Genomic DNA, 19,307 nt, shown 5'->3' on the forward strand with positions numbered 1-19,307 from the left:
CCTCCCTCTCCCCATCCCACCCCTGCATCCCTCCTCCCTTTCCCCTGTCCCACCCATGCACCCTTCCTCCCTCTCCCCCATTCCCGTCCCACCCCTGCTCCCTGGCCTGGCCTGACCTTTGCACTCCCTCGACCCAGGATGGGCCCTGCACCCCAAGACGCTGCCTGGGCTCCCTGGTATTTCCACGGAAACTACAGGGCCGGCCCTCCCCCGGCCCCCCGGCCCCTGAGCAGCTGCTGAGTCAGGCCCGGGACTTCATCAACCAGTACTACAGCTCCATCAAGAGGTGACAGCTTCCCGGATGCCACAGCCTCCCTTGTCCCACTGAGGCCCCAGAAACCCCATGACAACCTTCCCACGACCCACTCCCTTCCCAGATCCTAACGCGGCCCACTCCCTTCCCAGATCCCAACGCGGCCCACTCCCTTCCCAGATCCTAACACCACATGGGCCCCTCCAGCCCTCCCCCAGCGCTCACACATAGCCTGGAGGAGGGCCTCCCTGTCCCACACAACTTCCTGCTTGTCCCTTTCCCACCCCTCTCCTCCCCAGGAGCGGCTCCCAGGCCCATGAACAGCGGCTTCAAGAGGTGGAAGCCGAGGTGGCAGCCACAGGCACCTACCAGCTTAGGGAGAATGAGCTAGTGTTCGGGGCCAAGCAGGCCTGGCGCAACGCTCCCCGCTGTGTGGGCCGGATCCAGTGGGGGAAGCTGCAGGTGAGGCCAGCAAGCGAGAGGCCCAGGCACTAATAAAAGGGGAACAGGGTGGCGGGGCAGTTCCTGAGGCTTCCCAGGGACCGGGAGGTCCCAAACAGTGGGGGAGATCTTTGCCTGTTCCCTTAGAGACTGGAAAGGTAGGGGGACCGCCCCACCCTCAGCACCTAGGGGAACCTCAACCCAGTAGTGAAGACCTGGTTATTAGGCTCTATGGTAGTACCTTGGCTAGAGGAGGGGAAAGAAGTCTAGACCTGCTGCAGGGGTGAGGACAGCTGAGTGGAGCTTCCTTGGGTGGTTCTGTAAGTAGCAGGAGCAGCCTCCTGGAAAAACCCTGGCTGCTGCTTCTCCCCCAAGGGAGAAGGCTTCTCCTGTTAGGCCAGCCCTGTGCAGCCCCTCACCCACACCCGCTGCTCCCCCAGTTCCCCTGCCTCGACGTGCACCCTCCCTCACACCCCAGCCCACAGACTCGGGGCTGGCCTTGGTTACTGGAACAGCCCGTGACCAGAGCACTGAGAGAAGCAAGCTGCCCCATGGGGGACTTGGTCCCATGGCCTTGGCCTCCTTCACCATCACTGGCCGCCAAAGAGTTTGAAATAAAGCCACGTGCCCAGTGAATCCCAAAGGAGCCTCAAATAAAATAAAAACAATCCTATCTGACACTTGCCTAACGCTCTAAGTCGTTCAAAGCTTTAACTCAACTTTGATCCATCTGAGCTGCCATAGTGGACCCCACTCAGAGCTGCATCCCTCCCTTGACCCCAAGCTGGTCCCTGCCACTCCCCTGCCCCTGTCACTGGCACATGTTTCCTCCTCCCTCAGGCAGGAGTGGGACCTCCCAGCCTCCTCCTGGGGCCTCCACTCAGCCAGCCAAAACAGCTCCTCCAAGCCCTAGAACGTCAGGATGAGCAGGGTCCTAGGAGGCCCCTGGTGCAGACTTCCCTTCCTACCATCCATGTGCTCAAAGAAAATCAGATGGCTGGCTGGGGTCGCCCATCCTTTCTTGAGTGCCATGGATCATGGGGGATTTGCTGCCCACACTCTTAGGCGGCCTCTTAGACATCTGTTAGTGCCTAACCCAAGCATCAGTTTGACAGAGGCTGAGTCCCTCCTCTGTACTGGCTACCAAGTCAGCTTCTGTAGGGATGGGGAGACACCTGGCCCAGGGAGGAGATGAGGAGCAGCCCGGATGGTGCTACATATGTCAGAGAGCAGGGCAGGAAGGGATCAGTGTGGATGCCAATGGTCAGGAGGGCGCCATGGGGTGAACCATGGCCCCTGCCTCTTCATCAGCAGCTCCTCTGGGGCTGATACTCAAGATCCCGTCTCTCTCCTCACCCTCCTCTCTCGCTGCCTCGGCTGGCTCAGGTGTTCGATGCCCGGGACTGCAGGTCTGCACAGGAAATGTTCACCTACATCTGCAACCACATCAAATACGCCACCAACCGGGGCAACCTTCGGTGAGTGCTCCCCACCACACCAGGCCCCAGCCTTCTCCCCCGAGGCAGGGAAGGCAGGGCTCTGACCAGCTCTTTCCCCATGCATGCCAGCTCGGCCATCACAGTGTTCCCGCAGCGCTGCCCTGGCCGAGGAGACTTCCGAATCTGGAACAGCCAGCTGGTGCGCTATGCGGGCTACCGGCAGCAGGACGGCTCTGTGCGGGGGGACCCAGCCAACGTCGAGATCACCGAGGTGGGCACCGAGAACCACCAACAAGGGTGTCCCCAAGGTGGAGAATGAGGAAACCAGTGGGAGAAGGCTCTGGGGATCCAGGCAGGAAGAGGGGAGCTTTGGTGAGATAAAGGATGAAAAACGCCAAAGGAGGAGTGCCTGGGTGGTCACGGAGACCCAGTCGATGAGAGGTCCTGGAGTTGAAGGCAGGAGACAGTGGACGGAGGGGTCCCTGAGGAGGGCATGAGGCTCAGCCCCCAGGCCCCCCTCTGGCCCGCTCCCCACAGCTCTGCATTCAGCACGGCTGGACCCCAGGAAACGGTCGCTTTGACGTGCTGCCCCTGCTGCTCCAGGCCCCGGATGAGCCCCCAGAACTCTTCCTTCTGCCCCCTGAGCTGGTCCTTGAGGTGCCACTGGAGCACCCCACGTGAGCACCAAAGGGATTGACTGGGTGGGATGGAGGGGGCCATCCCTGAGCCTCTCGGAGAGGACCTGCAAGGAGGTGCTGATCCCACACCCCAACACCCCCAGGCTGGAGTGGTTTGCAGCTCTGGGCCTGCGCTGGTACGCCCTCCCAGCAGTGTCCAACATGCTGCTGGAAATTGGGGGCCTGGAGTTCCCCGCAGCCCCCTTCAGTGGCTGGTACATGAGCACTGAGATCGGCACGAGGAACCTGTGTGACCCTCACCGTTACAACATCCTGGAGGTGAGGCACGGGGCGGGGCTCAGGCACCGAATGTCCCTGCCCCAGGCGGAAGTCTGGCTCTCACTCCATCCCCAAAATGCCAGCCACGGGGACAATCAGAGCAGGTCCAGGGCTGCCTCCTAAATAGGAACTGAGGACGAGCTCTGGAACCACTGAGGCAAAGGGGTGGGGGGATGGGAGGGCGTGTGGGGGGGTGTGAGTGTGAGTGTGTGGGTTTGTGGGGGTGGGTGGGGGTGGGTTTGTGGGTGTGTGTAGGGGGCGAATGTGAGTATGTGGGTTTGTTGGGGTAGGTGAGAGACTGTGGGTTTGTGGGGGTGGGTGTGGGTTTGTGGGTGTGTGTAGGGGCAAGTGTGAGTGTGTGGGTGTCTAGGGTTTGTAGGGGTAGGTGAGTGTGGGTTTGTAGGGGTGAGTGTGAGTGTGGGGGTTTGTAGGGGTAGATGAGTGTGGGTTTGTGGGGGTAGGTGAGTGTGGGTTTGTGGGTTTGCAAGGGTAGGTGAGTATGGGTGAGTGTGGGTTTGTAGGGGTGAGTGTGAGTGTGTGGGTTTGTGGGGGTGGGTGAGTGTGGGTTGGTGGGGGGGTGTGAGCGTGAGTGGGTGGGTGAGGGGGGCATGGGCGTAGGTGTGAACATGTAGTTGTTCTTTCAGGTATAGGACCCATAGCTCTAGAGCTTTCATCAGATTCTCAAAGGGGACCTTGACTCAGAAAAGGTTAAGACCCATTTTATAGATGAGAAATTAAAGCCTGGGGCTGAAGAGTGACCGGCCCAAGATCCCTCTCTGCTCTGAGGTGCCTTTGCAGGCAAAAACCTGAACCAGTCCACTCGACAGCCAGGCCTCCCAATGGACACCAGCCACCCCACTCCTTCCAGCCATGCGTGGGAAACAGATAGTCTCCCCACCCCACCCCCATCACCTCTGTCCCTACCAATGCCACACACCCTCCTGCCCCAGGACGTGGCTGTCTGCATGGACCTGGACACCCGGACAACTTCGTCCCTATGGAAAGACAAGGCAGCGGTGGAAATCAACGTGGCCGTGCTGCACAGTTACCAGGTGCCTAGGCCCAGACTGGCCAGGAAGGCAAAGGGTTTGCGTACGGGGGCAGCAGGGGCGGGGGATGGAAGAAAGGGAGCCGTTTAGAAACTGGGGCAGGATTTGGACAGACAGAAGTTCCATAGTCCCAGTGCCGTGGCACACACTTGCCTGCGGTTTGGGGACAGGGCAGGTACTATTCCAGGCGCTGTCATCTGGCAGCTTACTGTGTGCCAGGGACCTTGCTGTTTACAGCATGCCCAGTCATATTGATTCTCAGGGCATATTGGGTATTTTAGTTTTGGGGGACCCACTGGATCCTGGAAACGAATACTAGGATTGAGGGCACACCAGGAGTCATAGTTTGAGGAAAACGGGGCCTGCTGAGAATTTCTGTGGGCTATTTGGTTTGGGGGCCAGGCATATAGATGCTGGAGATTAGAGCTGTTGTTTCATGTTGAACTTGGAGCATGACCATGCATGATGCAGTTTGGGGTGAGGGCGACATTGTGGTCTGAGGGGACACAGGGTGTGTTAGATATGGGGTAACCTAGGCACATGTGGTTTTGGGTGACAGGAGTGGTGGAGGGAGAATGGGCGAGGTCTGTGGGTCTGGTCTGAGCCTCTCTCCCCTCTCTCCCTTCCAGCTGGCCAAAGTCACCATTGTGGACCACCACGCCGCCACAGCCTCCTTCATGAAGCACCTGGAGAATGAGCAGAAGGCCAGGGGGGGCTGCCCTGCAGACTGGGCCTGGATCGTGCCCCCCATCTCGGGCAGCCTCACTCCTGTCTTCCATCAGGAGATGGTCAACTATTTCCTGTCCCCAGCCTTCCGCTACCAGGTGCCCACCCTAACTGGCTCTGCCAGCCTGGGCCCAGCTCTAATTCTAAGCAGCCCCTGGGGACCTCTAACCTTTCCTTTTCTTTACCTCCCCTCCCAACCCCATCACCTCTCTGCAGCCAGACCCCTGGAAGGGGAGTGCGGCCAAGGGCACTGGCATCACCAGGAAGAAGACCTTTAAAGAAGTGGCCAAGTGGGTACCCAGGAGCACTGCCCTCCCCCATGCATCCTGGGGGACCCTGCCCCAGCAGCCTTCTGGGCCCCACTCAGCACCCCAAAACCCTGTTGTGAGGGGAGCGGACCCATGCCTGGGGAGGCCCTGCCTCTGTGCACCTGGGACACCCTCACGCCTCCCTCTCCCGCAGTGCCGTGAAGATCTCTGCCTCACTCATGGGCACCGTGATGGCGAAGCGAGTGAAGGCGACAATCCTGTACGGCTCCGAGACCGGCCGGGCCCAGAGCTACGCACAGCAGCTGGGGAGGCTTTTCCGGAAGGCTTTTGATCCCCGGGTAGGGCTGAGCCCAGGGGAGCAGGGAGCTAGAAAGAGGGGGCTCTATCAGTATCTTCAGGGGTGCCCTGGAGGACAGGAAGTGTTAAAAGTCAGGACTCACAGGTGTGACTTGACACCCGGAACCACAGGTCTTTAGAGATCAAATTGGGGCCTGAATCTTGCACTGCCAAGGAGGCCAGAGTGAGGAGGACAGGGCCTCTGGGGGTCACAGAACCCAGGATATCTGTCTTCCCACCCACAGGTCCTGTGTATGGATGAGTACGATGTGGTGTCCCTTGAACACGAGACGCTGGTGCTGGTGGTAACCAGCACATTCGGGAATGGGGATCCCCCGGAGAATGGAGAGGTGAGAGCTTCCAGGAAAGGGGCTGCTGGGAATGAGGACTCAGAATTGGAGTGACTGGGCAGGAACCTCTGTTCAACACACACACACACACACACACACACACACACACACACACACACACACCAGGATGGAAAGGGAGATGATGCTAAGAGACCCCCGGAGCCTGAAACCCCACATAAGCCACACTCCTAGCCCATCCACGTGGCTGCCCGCCTACAAGCACATCTGCTGAACTGCGTCCCCAAGTCATTTCCATTATCAGTGCAAGTTTTTAATACAAGGAAGGCACGTCCTGGCTGACCAAGAGGTTAGACTGTGCTCTGGCACTGACAAGAAAAGCAGGGATATGTCACTGAGGGCGGCTTCTAGGATGCGGGTAATGTTTCCTAATGGGATGCCAGTTACACAGGTGTATTCAGTTTGTAAAAATCCATAGAGCTGCACATTTACAACACGTACAACACTATTCCAGCATTTTCTTTTCTTTTCTTTGTTTTGAGAATCTATTTATGTTGCCCAGGCTGGCCTTGAACTCCTAGCCTCAAGAGATCCTCCTGCCACAGGTTCCTTTTTTTTTTTGAGACGGAGTCTGTCGCCGGGGCTGGAGTGCAGTGGCCGGATATCAGCCCATTGCAAGCTCCGCCTCCCGGGTTTATGCCATTCTCCTGCCTCAGCCTCCCATGTAGCTGGGACTACAGGCACCCGCCACCTCGCCCGGCTAATTTTTTGTATTTTCTAGTGGAGACGGGGTTTCACCATCTTAGCCAGGATAGTCTCGATCTCCTGACCTCGTGATCCGCCCGTCTCGGCCTCCCAAAGTGCCGGGATTACAGGCTTGAGCCACCACGCCCGGCCTACAGGTTCCTTTTTTAAAAGAAGAAATAGAGTGCTGTTTCGATGCCAACATAGATAAATTAACTTCACTTTTTTTTTTTTCTGTTTTTGGGACGGAGTCTCGCTCTGTCGCCCAGGCTGGAGTGCAGTGGCAGGATCTCAGCTCACTGCAAGCTCCACCTCTCGGGTTTACGCCATTCTCCTGGCTCAGCCTCCCAAGTAGCTGGGACTACAGGCGCCCGCCACCTCGCCCGGCTAGTTTTTTGTATTTTTTAGTAGAGACGGGGTTTCACCGTGTTCGCCAGGATGGTCTCCATCTCCTGACCTTGTGATCCGCCTGTCTCGGCCTCCCAAAGTGCTGGGATTACAGGCTTGAGCCACCGCGCCCGGCCAATAACTTCACTTTTTAAAAAGAAACACAAAGCTAGAGTGCCATCATTGAATGCCTTCTCTTGCAAGCGTAGGTGTGTCTCTGAGCTGCCCCAGGCTAGGTTCATTTCTGGGTCTTACCTGCTCCAGCTTCTAGGCGTTAAAGCCCTTATTAGCACTAAGTACCTCCTCAGTACTCTTTTTTTTTTTTTTTCGCCTTTGAGACAGGGTCTCACTTTGTGGCCCAGGCTGGAGTACAGTAGTATGATCATGGCTCACTGCAGCCTCAACCTCCCAAACTCAAGCAATCCTGCCACTTCAGCCTCCCAAGTAGCTGGGACCACAGGCGCATGCCATGATGCCTAGCTAATTTTTGTATTTTTTGTAGAGATGGGGTTTCGCCATGTTGCCCAGGCTGGTCTCTAACTCCTGGGTTCAAGCAATCCACCTGCCTCGGCCTTCCAAAGTACTGGGATTACAGACATGAGCCACTGCACCTGGCCCTCAGTATCATAAGCAAGCTTGAATCTGGTGAAAGCCTTTTTGCTGCCTTAGTGTCCATTTCAGCCTCCATTCTGACCTACCTTTTAAAGAAAAATAGCACCAGCAATTGACTTTTTTTAGCATAAAGGTGTATAGACACCCATATAAGCTACAGCCTTCACAAGGCATAGCACATTTTCATCACCCTGGAAAGTTCCCTCATCAGTTCCTCACGTGAATCCCTTTCCAGTCTGTCGTCAGAAGTGTCTGTCACCACAGATTAGTTTCACCTGCTCTAGAACAGCACTGAGATGGAAGCACGCAATGTTACGGCATCTCCTGCTGAGTCTGTTTTTGAGGCCCACCCGTGTTGTTGCGTGACTCAGTATTTCACTCATTCTGCTGCTGAGTGCCGTTCATTGTGTGAATATCCCCAGTTTGTTTATCCGTTCTCCTGTTGGTGACACTTGGGCTGTTTCCAGGTCGGGGCTATTATGAATAAAGCTGTTATGAACATTCTTGTACCCGGCTTTTGTGGGCTTATGTTTTTATTTCTCTTGGATAAATACCTAGGAGTAGAATTGGTAGGTCATAGGGTAGATGCATGTTGAATCTCTTTTTTAAAAAATAAAACTGCCAGGCCAGGCGCAGTGGCTCACGCCTATAATCCTAGCACTTTGGGAGGCCCAGGTGGGCAGATCACTTGAGGTCAGAAGCTCAAGACCAGCCTGGCCAACATGGCAAAACCCTATCTCTACTAAAAATACAAAAATTAGTTGGGCATGGTGGTGCATGCTTGTAGTCCCAGCTACTCAGGAGGCTGAGGCAGGAGAATTGTTTGAAGCTGGGAGGTGGAGGTTGCAGTGAGCCGAGATCACGCCACTGCACTCCAGCCTAGGTGGGTGACAAAGCAAGAATTCTACTCAAAATAAAATACAAATAAATAAAATAAAACTGTCAAACAGCAAAGCAAATTAAACTGCCCTTTAAGATCTGTGCAGTTCAATGTATGTAATTTTATGCCAAACTTTTAACAAATCTAAGAATACAGCTCACAGAAAATGGGGTATATTCACTAAAATATGAACAGGAATATTTATAGCAAATTTGTTTGTACTACCCCACCCTGGAAACAATTCAAATGACCATCGACAAAAATGGATAAATTCTGGTATACTCAAGTGCCATATTGCACTAAGTGTGAACAAAAGACAACCACACACAACAATGCAGGTGAATCTCAAAAAATGTGAAGAGGGCCGGGCGCGGTGGCTCAAGCCTGTAATCCCAGCACTTTGGGAGGCCGAGACGGGCGGATCACGAGGTCAGGAGATCGAGACCATCCTGGCTAACACGGTGAAACCCCGTCTCTACTAAAAATACAAAAAACTAGCCGGGCGAGGTGGCGGGCACCTGTAGTCCCAGCTACTTGGGAGGCTGAGGCAGGAGAATGGCGTGAACCCAGAAGGCGGAGCTTGCAGTGAGCTGAGATCCGGCCACTGCACTCCGGGCGGGGTGACAGAGCGAAACCCCACCTCAAAAAAAAAAAAAAAAAAAAGAGTGAAGAGAAAAAAAAAGCCAGACCAAAGAATACATACTGTACTACAGGATTCACTTTATATAAAGTTCAGAAACAGACAGAACTAATCCATGGAGTTAGAAATTGGGAGAGGAGCTAGTCACTGGGGTGGGGGTGGCAGTGACAGGAAGGAGGCACAAAGGTGGCTTCTAGGATGCTGGTAATGTTTCTTTTTTTTTCTTTTCTTTTTTTTTTGAGATGGAGTCTCGCTCTGTTGCCCAGGCTGGAGTGCAATGGCACGATCTCGGCTCACTGCAAGCTCTGCCTCCCCGGTTCCAGTGATTCTCCTCCCTCAGCCTCCCGAGTAGTTGGGATTACAGGTGCCCGCCACCATGGCCAGCTAATTTTTGTATTTTTAGTAGAGACGGGGTTTCACCATGTTGGCCAGGCTGGTCTTGAATTCCTGACCTCAGGTGATCCACCCACCTCAGCCTCCCAAAGTGCTGGGATTACAGGAGTGAGCCACTGCGCCCAGCCATGGGTAATGTTTCTCGATGGGATGCCGGTTGCACAGGTGTGTTCAGTTTGTGACAACCTATAGAGCTGTACATTTACAACATGTGTGCACCTCTGGACTTGTGTTGCACGTTGACAAAACATTCAAAAATGAAATTCAAATCATGCTTGCTAACTCTGGCGAACCTGGGAACCAGCACCCAGAGGCATCTGCAGTTGAGCACCAGATGCCGTTCCTTCCAGCTTCCTTCCCCCAGGAGGTCCGCTTCGTGCCGCTTCGTCATGGCATCACAAACAGGGCCATGGTCTTCTGAGGAGGGCGACCTGCACAATGTCTGCTAGTGACCAGGACACTGCCAAAGGAACTGAGAGTTTGTCCACCCATGAGATCCACTAACACAGGAAAGATGTGCCCTAGCCATTGTTAGCTGGGACTGAGGAAAGAGCCGTGCCCTCCCCTGCAGCTGCAAGGATATCTGCCTGCCCCAACAAGTGGGGATTCAGCAACCCCACTTCTAAGGATTACCCAGCTGAAGCATTTAAAAGTGGGAGCGAGGCACAGGTACAAGGGCGTTTGAGGGAGCATTGCTCCCAGACCACCCAGCTGCCCTTCAGTCTCACTGAAGTACAATGTAGCCACTAAAAAGAATGAGGTCATGTTTTGGGAAGTCCAGGCAGGAGGATCGCTTGAGCCCAGGAGTTCAAGGCCAGACTGAACAACACAGTGAGACTCCATCTCTTCAGAAAATTTAACAATTAACCAGGAGTGGTGTCACAAACCTATAGATCTAGCTACTAGGACGGCAGAAAAATCCCTTAAGCCCAGGAATTCGAGGTTACAGTGAAATATGATCGAGCCACTGCATCTCAACCTGGGCAACACAGCAAGACCCATATCTAAAAACAATACTACTTAATTAGGTCAATATTGTTGTATTGGCCTGGAGGGATGCCTGCAATAAATTATTGATTAAAGGCCGGGCGCGGTGGCTCACACCTGTAATCCCAGCACTTTGGAAGGCCAAGGCAGGCGGATCACAAGGTCAGGAAATCGAGACCATCCTGGCTAACACAGTGAAACCTGTCTCTACTAAAAATACAAAAAAATTAGCCGGTGCAGTGGTGAGCGCCTGTAGTCCCAGCTACTCGGGAGGCTGAGGCAGGAGAATGGCGTGAACCCGGGAGGCAGAGGTTGCAGTGAGATTGCGCCACTGTAGTCCAGCCTGGGTAACAAAGCGAGACTCCATCTCAAAAAAAAAAAAAAAAAAAAATTATTGATTAAAAACAAGGAAGTATAGTATGGTACCACCTTTATTTTTTAAAAATACTATAAATATGCACATAAGTTCAAGGAAAAAGGGCTGGAAGGTTAACACCTGTCAATGGTACATGTGCCTGGAGGGAAGATGGGGTGATCGTTATTACTTCTCACATTTCTGTAATGTCATTTTTCAAAAACATCAGATCGCTTTTGAAATTTTCAAAACAAACAAAAATTAAAAGTTATGAATCAATAATAATGAGGGTAAGCTGGTACAGTTTTAAACTTCTGTGTTGTTTGAAATGAAACAAAACTAACCCTGATGCAAACGCTCCCCTCGCCAGAGCTTTGCAGCTGCCCTGATGGAGATGTCCGGTCCCTACAACAGCTCCCCTCGGCCGGAACAGCACAAGTGAGTTGGCTGAGAGTTTGAGGGGGCTGGGGGAGCTGAGGCATTTGGAGACACAAACAGAAAGCGGGTCTGAAAAGCCCTCCCTCTGTGCCTCAACTCGTTTTCCCACCAAAAGCCAGGGCTCCAGGATGCCCTCCCTTCCAGGCTGGAGCGGCAGTCCAGACCTGCCTGCTTCTGAGAGCCGAGACAGTCCTGAGGTCTTCAGATATGGGGGTGTGGTGTGGCAGGGCCCCAGGCTCAGAAGCACCTGGGATGCTGGCCCTCGGCCCCTCCCAAGGGCAGGACCTTTCCTGTCCCAGAGGCAGAGACCTTGAAGCTGTCCCTGGGGCTGCACCTAGGCCTGGGATATATCTCCAGGACCCTGTGACAACCTTGTCTTTGTCCTCTCTTGCCAGGAGTTATAAGATCCGCTTCAACAGCATCTCCTGCTCAGACCCATTGGTGTCCTCTTGGCGGCGGAAGAGGAAGGAGTCCAGTAACACAGACAGTGCAGGGGCCCTGGGCACGCTCAGGTTGGGGCCTCACCAAGAGGGGTGCAATGGGTGGGCAAGCTGCCTGGGCAAACGTGGGCTGCGAAGGGAGCTCCAGTGACAACCCCTGCACCCCAGGTTCTGTGTGTTCGGGCTGGGCTCCCGGGCCTACCCCCATTTCTGCGCCTTTGCTCGTGCGGTGGACACGCGGCTGGAGGAACTGGGCGGGGAGCGGCTGCTGCAGCTGGGCCAGGGCGACGAGCTGTGTGGCCAGGAGGAGGCCTTCCGCGCCTGGGCCCAGGCTGCCTTCCAGGTGAGCCCAGCCCAGCCCCTGTTCTGACTCCTCCCACCTGGGATGCCTCCTCCAGCCTCACTCTGTCCTGATTCTGTCTGGTTCTTTGGTCCCTTCCTGTTCCTCCCAAAATCCACCCTCATCTCTCCATGGCATAGCCAGCTCTTCTGGGTCAGAGGCAGAGGACGATGTGGCCCTGCCGACCACAGGGGGTGCCTAGCCCAGGCAGAAGTGCAGCCGAAAGAGAGCAGGCAGGGCCCTGGCAGGAGGGAGCTTCAGCCAGGCACAGGCTGGGCCTCATGAGTGGGCGCACAAAGGGAGGGGGTGCAGGGCAGGACAGGCCACCCCACCCAGGACGGGCAGGATGGAGGGAGAAGGAAGGGACAGAGAGAAGGTCAGACAGAGGCAAGGGCTGAAGCTGAGGCCAGCACAGAAGCCACAGGAAGTCAGAGGCCAGACAGCCTGGGGCGGTGCCGGCACCGCAGAACTGGTCCAGGGCCAGGCAAGCAAGCTCAAGGAGAGGTGGGTCCCTGGGGGCCATGGCTTTTTAAGCCTGGGCTTCCTCAGGGGCAGCACTGCCTGTCTGGGGATCATGTCTGCAGTTGACAGGGGCTCGGTCTCCCCAGTGCCACACTGTTCAGAGCAGTGCTGCTCCCCCGGGGCCCAGGCTGGAGCTCAGCAGATTTGCCTTGATTGGAGGAGGAGGGCATCCTAGGAGGAGGGGGAGAGGAAGGGCTACCTCAGGGACGGGGAGGTCAGGCTGCAGAAACACATAGGCCCGGATTGGGAAGAAGGGAACGGAAAATAAGACTTAAAGAATTTAAACAAAAAGAGCCATTGGAGTGGGACGAGACCACATCCTAAGGTTTTGGGAATAGGACTTTAGAGGTGTAGAATCCATGACAGCATCACTGAACCAGAAGCAGGAAGGCTGAGCTAAGCAGAGCACCAACAGTGGAGATAGGAAGGAAGGGAGGGAGGGAGGGGGCCGAGGAAGGAAGGCAGAGATATAAGACTTCACACGCACCACAAAAGAAAGATTAACGGGACTTGGTGATATGAGGCTCAGCCAATCACAGGTGAGCCCTGGATTTCAAGCCTGGGAATGGCCCAGCAGTTTTCCAGCTGTGTGCCTGACAGGATCCACATCCCCTCAGGGGTCTGCCCTGTGGGGTCCCCTCTGCCGCCCGAATTGTGCGTCCCTTCCCAGGAGCACTTACTATCTGCACGCACTTTATGGAACGCTAAGGGCATTCCATAAAGTATCTCATCTAATCTTCACCAGAACACAATGAGGTGTAAAGATGGGGAAACTGAGGCATGTCACTGTATGTACGGGAGTCGGAATTTGAATGCAGGTCTGAACACACAGATGCCTTCACAGAGCTACTGTGTGCCAAGCACTGTGCTTCTCGGGTCACGGGATTAACACTCACCAGATAAGGGACGATGCACCAATCAGGACGTGCAGAGGAGGAGCCAGCTGGGTCCCTGGGCCCAGCAGCGAATCCATGAAATGGGCTGGTGGAAAAGGTGCTGTTGTTGGCGCCAGCCTCAGCCACTGGGGCTGCCAACCCCCCAGGAGCAAGAGGCAGTGAAGCTGCCCAGGCTCCTCACTACGTCGCCCCCTGGTGACGGGAAGTCCTCAGCCCTCACCGGCCTATCCCGCAGGCCGCCTGTGAGACCTTCTGTGTGGGAGAGGATGCCAAGGCTGCCGCCCGAGACATCTTCAGCCCCAAAAGGAGTTGGAAGCGCCAGAGGTACCGGCTGAGCGCCCAGGCCGAGGGCCTGCAGTTGCTGCCAGGTGGGCCCCGGCCTCACCCTCACCCGGCTGGTTCTCAGAGGACCCCGCACCCCGGGACTAAAGCACTCAGGAGCCAGGCCCTGCTCCCTGGCTCAGGCTGCCTCGTTTGCCCCTCCCCGCCACCAGGTCTGATCCACGTGCACAGGCGGAAGATGTTCCAGGCTACAATTCTCTCAGTGGAAAACCTGCAAAGCAGCAAGTCCACGTGAGGACGACGGCTTTACCGCCCCCCAACCCCTGTCCTGCACACCCCGACCCTGGACCCTCCTCCTCCCACATTCTCCCACCGCCACCCCTCTCTGACTCCCCATAAGTGCCCCTCTCTCCACCCTCAGGAGGGCCACCATCCTGGTGCGCCTGGACACTGGAGGCCAGGAGGGGCTGCAGTACCAGCCGGGGGACCACATAGGTGTCTGCCCACCCAACCGGCCTGGCCTTGTGGAGGCGCTGCTGAGCCGCGTGGAGGACCCGCCTGCGCCCACCGAGCCCGTGGCAGTAGAGCAACTGGAGAAGGGCAGCCCTGGTGAGGGGCAGCCTGGGATGCAACAGGGCACACCAGCCCCATGCCCAGCCCCACCCCCAACCCCAGGCCTCCAGGAGCTCAGGCCCCGGGGGATGGCCACCTCCTCCACAGCTCAGCAGGCAGGCTCAGAGCTGGCTGTGCTGCTCACTGCCCAGCTGGCCTTGTTGCTGGACCATCCCCACACCCTCAAATGCACCCCCACCAAAAGGCTGTCCCCTCCCTCCGGGCTCCTCTCCAAAGCTCCCCTGGCAATCTAGCTTGCTCTGGAGCTGGCAATGGGGCTATTTGCTGCCACATCAATGCCTGGGCTTTATTTAAAATAAGGGGGTGGAGTCAGAGGAGCCCAGACCAACCCAGTCCAGCCAGAGGCCCCCACACAACACACTGAGGCTACCCAGACAGGCCCACCCCGCTGCTCAAGGGCAGGCTCCCTAACAGTCACCCAAACACAAACATCAGCCCAGGTACTACAGTTCTGCTGGGCCCTGTCCTCAGAGGTCCCTGTGCACCATCCCAGGTGGCCCTCCCCCCGGCTGGGTGCGGGACCCCCGGCTGCCCCCGTGCACGCTGCGCCAGGCTCTCACCTTCTTCCTGGACATCACCTCCCCGCCCAGCCCTCAGCTCTTGCGGCTGCTCAGCACCTTGGCAGAAGAGCCCAGGGAACAGCAGGAGCTGGAGGCCCTCAGTCAGGTTGGGGGCCACCCCAATAAGGCACAGGGGCTAGAGAGACGGGATGAACTGGGGGAGCCCCAGGGGCAGGAAACCTCCATGCAAGGTCCCCCGGGGACTTTCTTCTGGCTGACGTGCACTGGTGCTTTAAGACTCAGCTCCCAGCCGGGCGCGGTGGCTCAAGCCTGTAATCCCAGCACTTTGGGAGGCCGAGACGGGCGGATCACGAGGTCAGGAGTTCGAGACCATCCTGGCTAACATGGTGAAACCCCGTCTCTACTAAAAAATACAAAAAGCTAGCGGGGCAAGGTGGCTGGCGCCTGTAGTCCCAGCTACTCGGGAGGCTGAGGCAGGAGAATGGCATAAACCCGGGAGGCGGAGCTTGCAGTGAGCTGAGATCCGGCCACTGCACTCCAGCCAGGGTGACAGCGAGACTTGGTCTCAAAAAAAAAAAAAAAAAACCCAGCTCCCCAGGGAGGAATTCACGGCTGTGTTCTCCGGGTCTTACAGAAAGCTCTACTGGCCTGAACTAAGGAGGGAGAAACCCTAAAGAGGCTCAGCAGGGGAGGGGACAAGAAGGGAGGTCACTAGGAAGGGCTATGGGGCCCCCAACCCACTGCATCCTGCCCTGCCAGGATCCCCGACGCTACGAGGAGTGGAAGTGGTTCCGCTGCCCCACGCTGCTGGAGGTGCTGGAGCAGTTCCCTTCGGTGGCACTGCCTGCCCCACTGCTCCTCACCCAGCTGCCTCTGCTTCAACCCCGGTACTACTCAGTCAGCTCAGCACCCAGCACCCACCCAGGAGAGATCCACCTCACTGTAGCTGTGCTGGCATACAGGACCCAGGGTGAGGCAACGAGCAGGAGCAGGCCTGGCCACAGCGGGGGTGGGACTGGCCCTTCTCTGGCCCCTCACCGGCCTCTCCTTCCCACCCCTAGATGGGCTGGGCCCCCTGCACTATGGAGTCTGCTCCACGTGGCTAAGCCAACTCAAGCCCGGAGACCCTGTGCCCTGCTTCATCCGGGGGTAAGTGAGATGGAGGACTCGGTGGGGAGCTGCCCAGGGTCAGGGTGGCAGCTTTGGTGAGGAGTGAGGAGTGTCACTGGTGAGGGGTGTCACTGGAAACAGGAAGGAGCTCTGTAACATGTCAAGGATGTGGTGTCATTAGGTCACTTCAGAACTCTGGTTAAGCTTTGGCTCTCTCATTCATTTAGACTCAGAGTCCTGCCCTGAAACCACAGCTCCCAGAGCCAGAGCTTGGATCAAACTGGCTGGCCCTGTGGCTTTCTGAAAGCTTCTGTGTTCCTCTCTATGTCCCTGGGCTGTCTGATGTTGGGCAGCATGGCACCTGGGAACTACAGTCACTAAATCCTCACTCAATCCAGGGAGAACTACTAGTTAGGGTTAAGACCACCCTTGGCCTTGGTGTCACCACGAACTCAAAGGTGAAGTTTTTTGTTTTTTTGTTTTTGAGATGGGAAGTCTCTTTATGTTGCACAGGCTGCTCTTGAACTCCTGGGCTCAAGCAATCCTCCCACCTCGGCCTCCCAAAGTGCTGGGATTACAGACATGAGCCACTGGGCCCGGCCCAGAGTTCTTTTAATAAACCCATCATGCTTCCTACGAGCCAGACACTGCTTTAAGGACTTCATGAATATCAACTTATTTATCAGGAGAGCCTGGTTCCTCCTCGCCCCACCCACCCTGCATGGTGAGAATGGGGGAGCAGGGATGGCAAAGGGGACCTGATGGAGTGTCTCTCCCGCCAGGGCTCCCTCCTTCCGGCTGCCACCCGATCCCAGCTTGCCCTGCATCCTGGTGGGCCCAGGCACTGGCATTGCCCCCTTCCGGGGATTCTGGCAGGAGCGGCTGCATGATATTGAGAGCAAAGGTGAGGCTGGCGACTAAAGGACTGACTGGAAGGAGTCACAAAATCTAGGGACAGAGCGGTGGGGCTGGAAGGCAGCAAATAGGAAAGAGAGAGTAGGAAACAGAGGCCACAAAGCTGAAAAGACGCTCCTGAGACCAAGGGGAGGGCAGGTACCGAAGGCAAGGGCCGGGCCCTGTGTGTCTGGCTTCCTGGTGCCTGGCACATAGTAGGTGTTGACTGGATTAAGGACAAAGGAAAATAGAATTTTCAAAGGGATTAGGGCTAAGACTCAAAGAAGAACTGCCCAAGGTGGATTCCTGACTGTGCCAGAGCTGACCAAGGTCTGTCCAAGACCTAAGGATGCTACAAGGTGTTCAGATTGAGCATGGGGTGCCCAGGGTAGTCTGTCAATCAAAAGAAGAGGGCTGTGACTGGGAGGAGAGTTAAAAGTGTGGGAGAATATGAAGTGGGAGCAGGGAAGGGGACTGCGATGTCACACAGTGCAAAGGGTATGGAATTCTGAGTCCCAAGTCGCACATTCTAGCGCAGCTCCACCAGGGGCCACCACCTCACCCGCGCTTCCCTTCCTTCTGTAAATCAGGGCTGTGCAGGGTCTCTGTGAAAGCATTCTGCACCCTCTTGTAGATGAAAGTAATGGCTTCAGCCCAAAACGCTGGGTTGCCAGGCTGGGCGAGGGTGGCTAGTGGGGAGGTCCCACTAGCACTGTGCCTCGGAGAAGGGCCTTCCCAAGCGCGGGGTTGCTTGCAGGGCTGCAGCCCACTCCCATGACTTTGGTGTTTGGCTGCCGATGCTCCCAACTCGACCATCTCTACCGCGACGAGGTGCAGAACGCCCAGCAGCGCGGGGTGTTTGGCCGAGTCCTCACTGCCTTCTCCCGGGAACCTGACAACCCCAAGGTGTGAGACCCTGAGCGCGCAATGGTAACGTGAAGATAGGGAGAGACGGGAGCACTCGCGCTCTCCAGCGGAGCGCACCAACCATGGCCCTCCGTGGCCTCCCACGACCACTCAGCTACCCCTGCACACTCTGGCCCACCCTCGTGTCCCGGCCCCTCTAGGCCCACCTCCGCCCGCCCCGCCCCTTTGGCTCTGCCCTTCTTGACACCGCCCCAGGGCATGCAGGCCCCACCTGGCCCGCTCTGTAGACTTTCACGCCCAGGGCCAGCCAGCAGCCCCGGGCTGCGCCCCCGCGCCCACCCCCACCAGGGCCCGCCCTAACCCCGCCTTCCCGCAGACCTACGTGCAGGACATCCTGAGGACGGAGCTGGCGGCGGAGGTGCACCGCGTGCTGTGCCTCGAGCGGGGCCACATGTTTGTCTGCGGCGATGTCACCATGGCAACCAACGTCCTGCAGACCGTGCAGCGCATCCTGGCGACGGAGGGCGACATGGAGCTGGACGAGGCCGGCGACGTCATCGGCGTGCTGCGGGTGCGGAGGGGCGGGCCGGGGGCGGGGCGGGCCTGAGGCGGGGGCCAGGCCCCGGGCGTGCGGGGTTCCTGCTGAGGTATCCGAGTCGGGTTCTGATCCACTGCGCTCTTTTACGACAGGATCAGCAACGCTACCACGAAGACATTTTCGGGCTCACGCTGCGCACCCAGGAGGTGACAAGCCGCATACGCACCCAGAGCTTTTCCTTGCAGGAGCGGCAGCTGCGGGGCGCAGTGCCCTGGGCGTTCGACCCGCCCGGCTCCGACACCAACACCAACGGCCCCTGAGAGCCCCCTGGCTTTCCCTTCCAGTTCCGGGAGAGCGGCTGCCCCACTCAGGTCCGCCCGACCAGGACCAGCCCCGCTCCTCCCCTCTTGAGATGGTGCCTTCCCACATCTGTCCAGAGGCTGCAAGGATTCAGCATTATTCCACCAGGAAGGAGCAAAACGCCTCTTTCCCTCTGTATGCCTGCTGCCTCGGGCCTGGGTCCGCCTAAATCTGGAAGGCCCCTCCCAGCAGCGGTACCCTAGGGCCTACTGCTACCCCCTTCCTGTTTCTTAGGCAAATGTTAGATTCCCCTTACCTCTCTCAGGAGTATCTTACCTGTAAATTCTAATCTCTAAATCAAGTATTTATTATTGAAGATTTACTGTAAGAGACTGTGCCAGATGTTACCAGAACTACTAAAGTGCCTAACCCAGCCCATGTGGATTACAATTTTTTTTTTTAAAGGGAGTCTCACTCTGCCGCCCAGGCTGGAGTGCAGTGACATGATCTCAGCTCACTGCAACCTCTGCCCTCGAGTTCAAGTGATTCTCCTGCCTCAGCCTCTCGAGTAGTTGGGATTACAGGTTCCTGCCACCGCGCCTGGCTAGTTTTTGTATTTTTAGTAGAGACAGGGTTTCACCATCTTGGCCAGGCTTGTCTTGAACTCCTAACCTCGTGATCCACCTGACTCAGCCTCCCAAAGGTGCTGGGATTACAGGCGTGAACCACTGCGCCCGGCGTGGATTACAAT

General features: G+C 56.6%; 1 protein-coding gene and 1 long non-coding RNA gene across 6 annotated transcripts in view; one reads left to right on the forward strand and one right to left on the reverse strand.

The window, feature by feature from the left end:
• NOS3 (nitric oxide synthase 3) overlaps positions 1-18,994 on the forward strand; it is a 28,511-nt gene extending 9,517 nt beyond the window's left edge. Inside the window, exons 4-27 of one of the 5 annotated variants that reach the window (XM_026449120.2) lie at positions 138-286; positions 553-715; positions 2,081-2,172; positions 2,263-2,404; positions 2,671-2,810; positions 2,915-3,089; positions 4,040-4,141; positions 4,768-4,962; positions 5,081-5,154; positions 5,327-5,471; positions 5,715-5,819; positions 11,146-11,213; positions 11,609-11,725; positions 11,822-11,996; positions 13,647-13,779; positions 13,906-13,984; positions 14,115-14,302; positions 14,820-14,992; positions 15,607-15,817; positions 15,909-15,996; positions 16,740-16,861; positions 17,609-17,757; positions 18,095-18,289; positions 18,409-18,994. In XM_026449120.2, coding sequence (XP_026304905.1) covers positions 138-286; positions 553-715; positions 2,081-2,172; positions 2,263-2,404; positions 2,671-2,810; positions 2,915-3,089; positions 4,040-4,141; positions 4,768-4,962; positions 5,081-5,154; positions 5,327-5,471; positions 5,715-5,819; positions 11,146-11,213; positions 11,609-11,725; positions 11,822-11,996; positions 13,647-13,779; positions 13,906-13,984; positions 14,115-14,302; positions 14,820-14,992; positions 15,607-15,817; positions 15,909-15,996; positions 16,740-16,861; positions 17,609-17,757; positions 18,095-18,289; positions 18,409-18,576 — 3,348 coding nt within the window. In that variant the 3' untranslated portion in view covers positions 18,577-18,994. Of the gene's footprint in view, positions 1-137; positions 287-552; positions 716-2,080; positions 2,173-2,262; positions 2,405-2,670; positions 2,811-2,914; positions 3,090-4,039; positions 4,142-4,767; positions 4,963-5,080; positions 5,155-5,326; positions 5,472-5,714; positions 5,820-7,250; positions 8,035-11,145; positions 11,214-11,608; positions 11,726-11,821; positions 11,997-13,646; positions 13,780-13,905; positions 13,985-14,114; positions 14,303-14,819; positions 14,993-15,606; positions 15,818-15,908; positions 15,997-16,739; positions 16,862-17,608; positions 17,758-18,094; positions 18,290-18,408 lie in introns of those variants that run through there. The other 4 variants (XM_026449121.1, XM_026449124.2, XM_026449122.1 and 1 more) reach the window with 4 other exon arrangements.
• LOC113220257 lies at positions 16,643-18,567 on the reverse strand. The gene is made up of 2 exons (XR_003307168.2): positions 18,101-18,567; positions 16,643-17,743 (listed from the first exon to the last, which is right to left on the reverse strand). It is a non-coding gene; the product is annotated as an uncharacterized LOC113220257 (long non-coding RNA).
• Positions 18,995-19,307: the final 313 nt, after the last annotated feature.

Source organism: Piliocolobus tephrosceles, chromosome 8, assembly GCF_002776525.5.
Source record: "Piliocolobus tephrosceles isolate RC106 chromosome 8, ASM277652v3, whole genome shotgun sequence".
Taxonomy (NCBI): Eukaryota; Metazoa; Chordata; class Mammalia; order Primates; family Cercopithecidae; genus Piliocolobus; species Piliocolobus tephrosceles.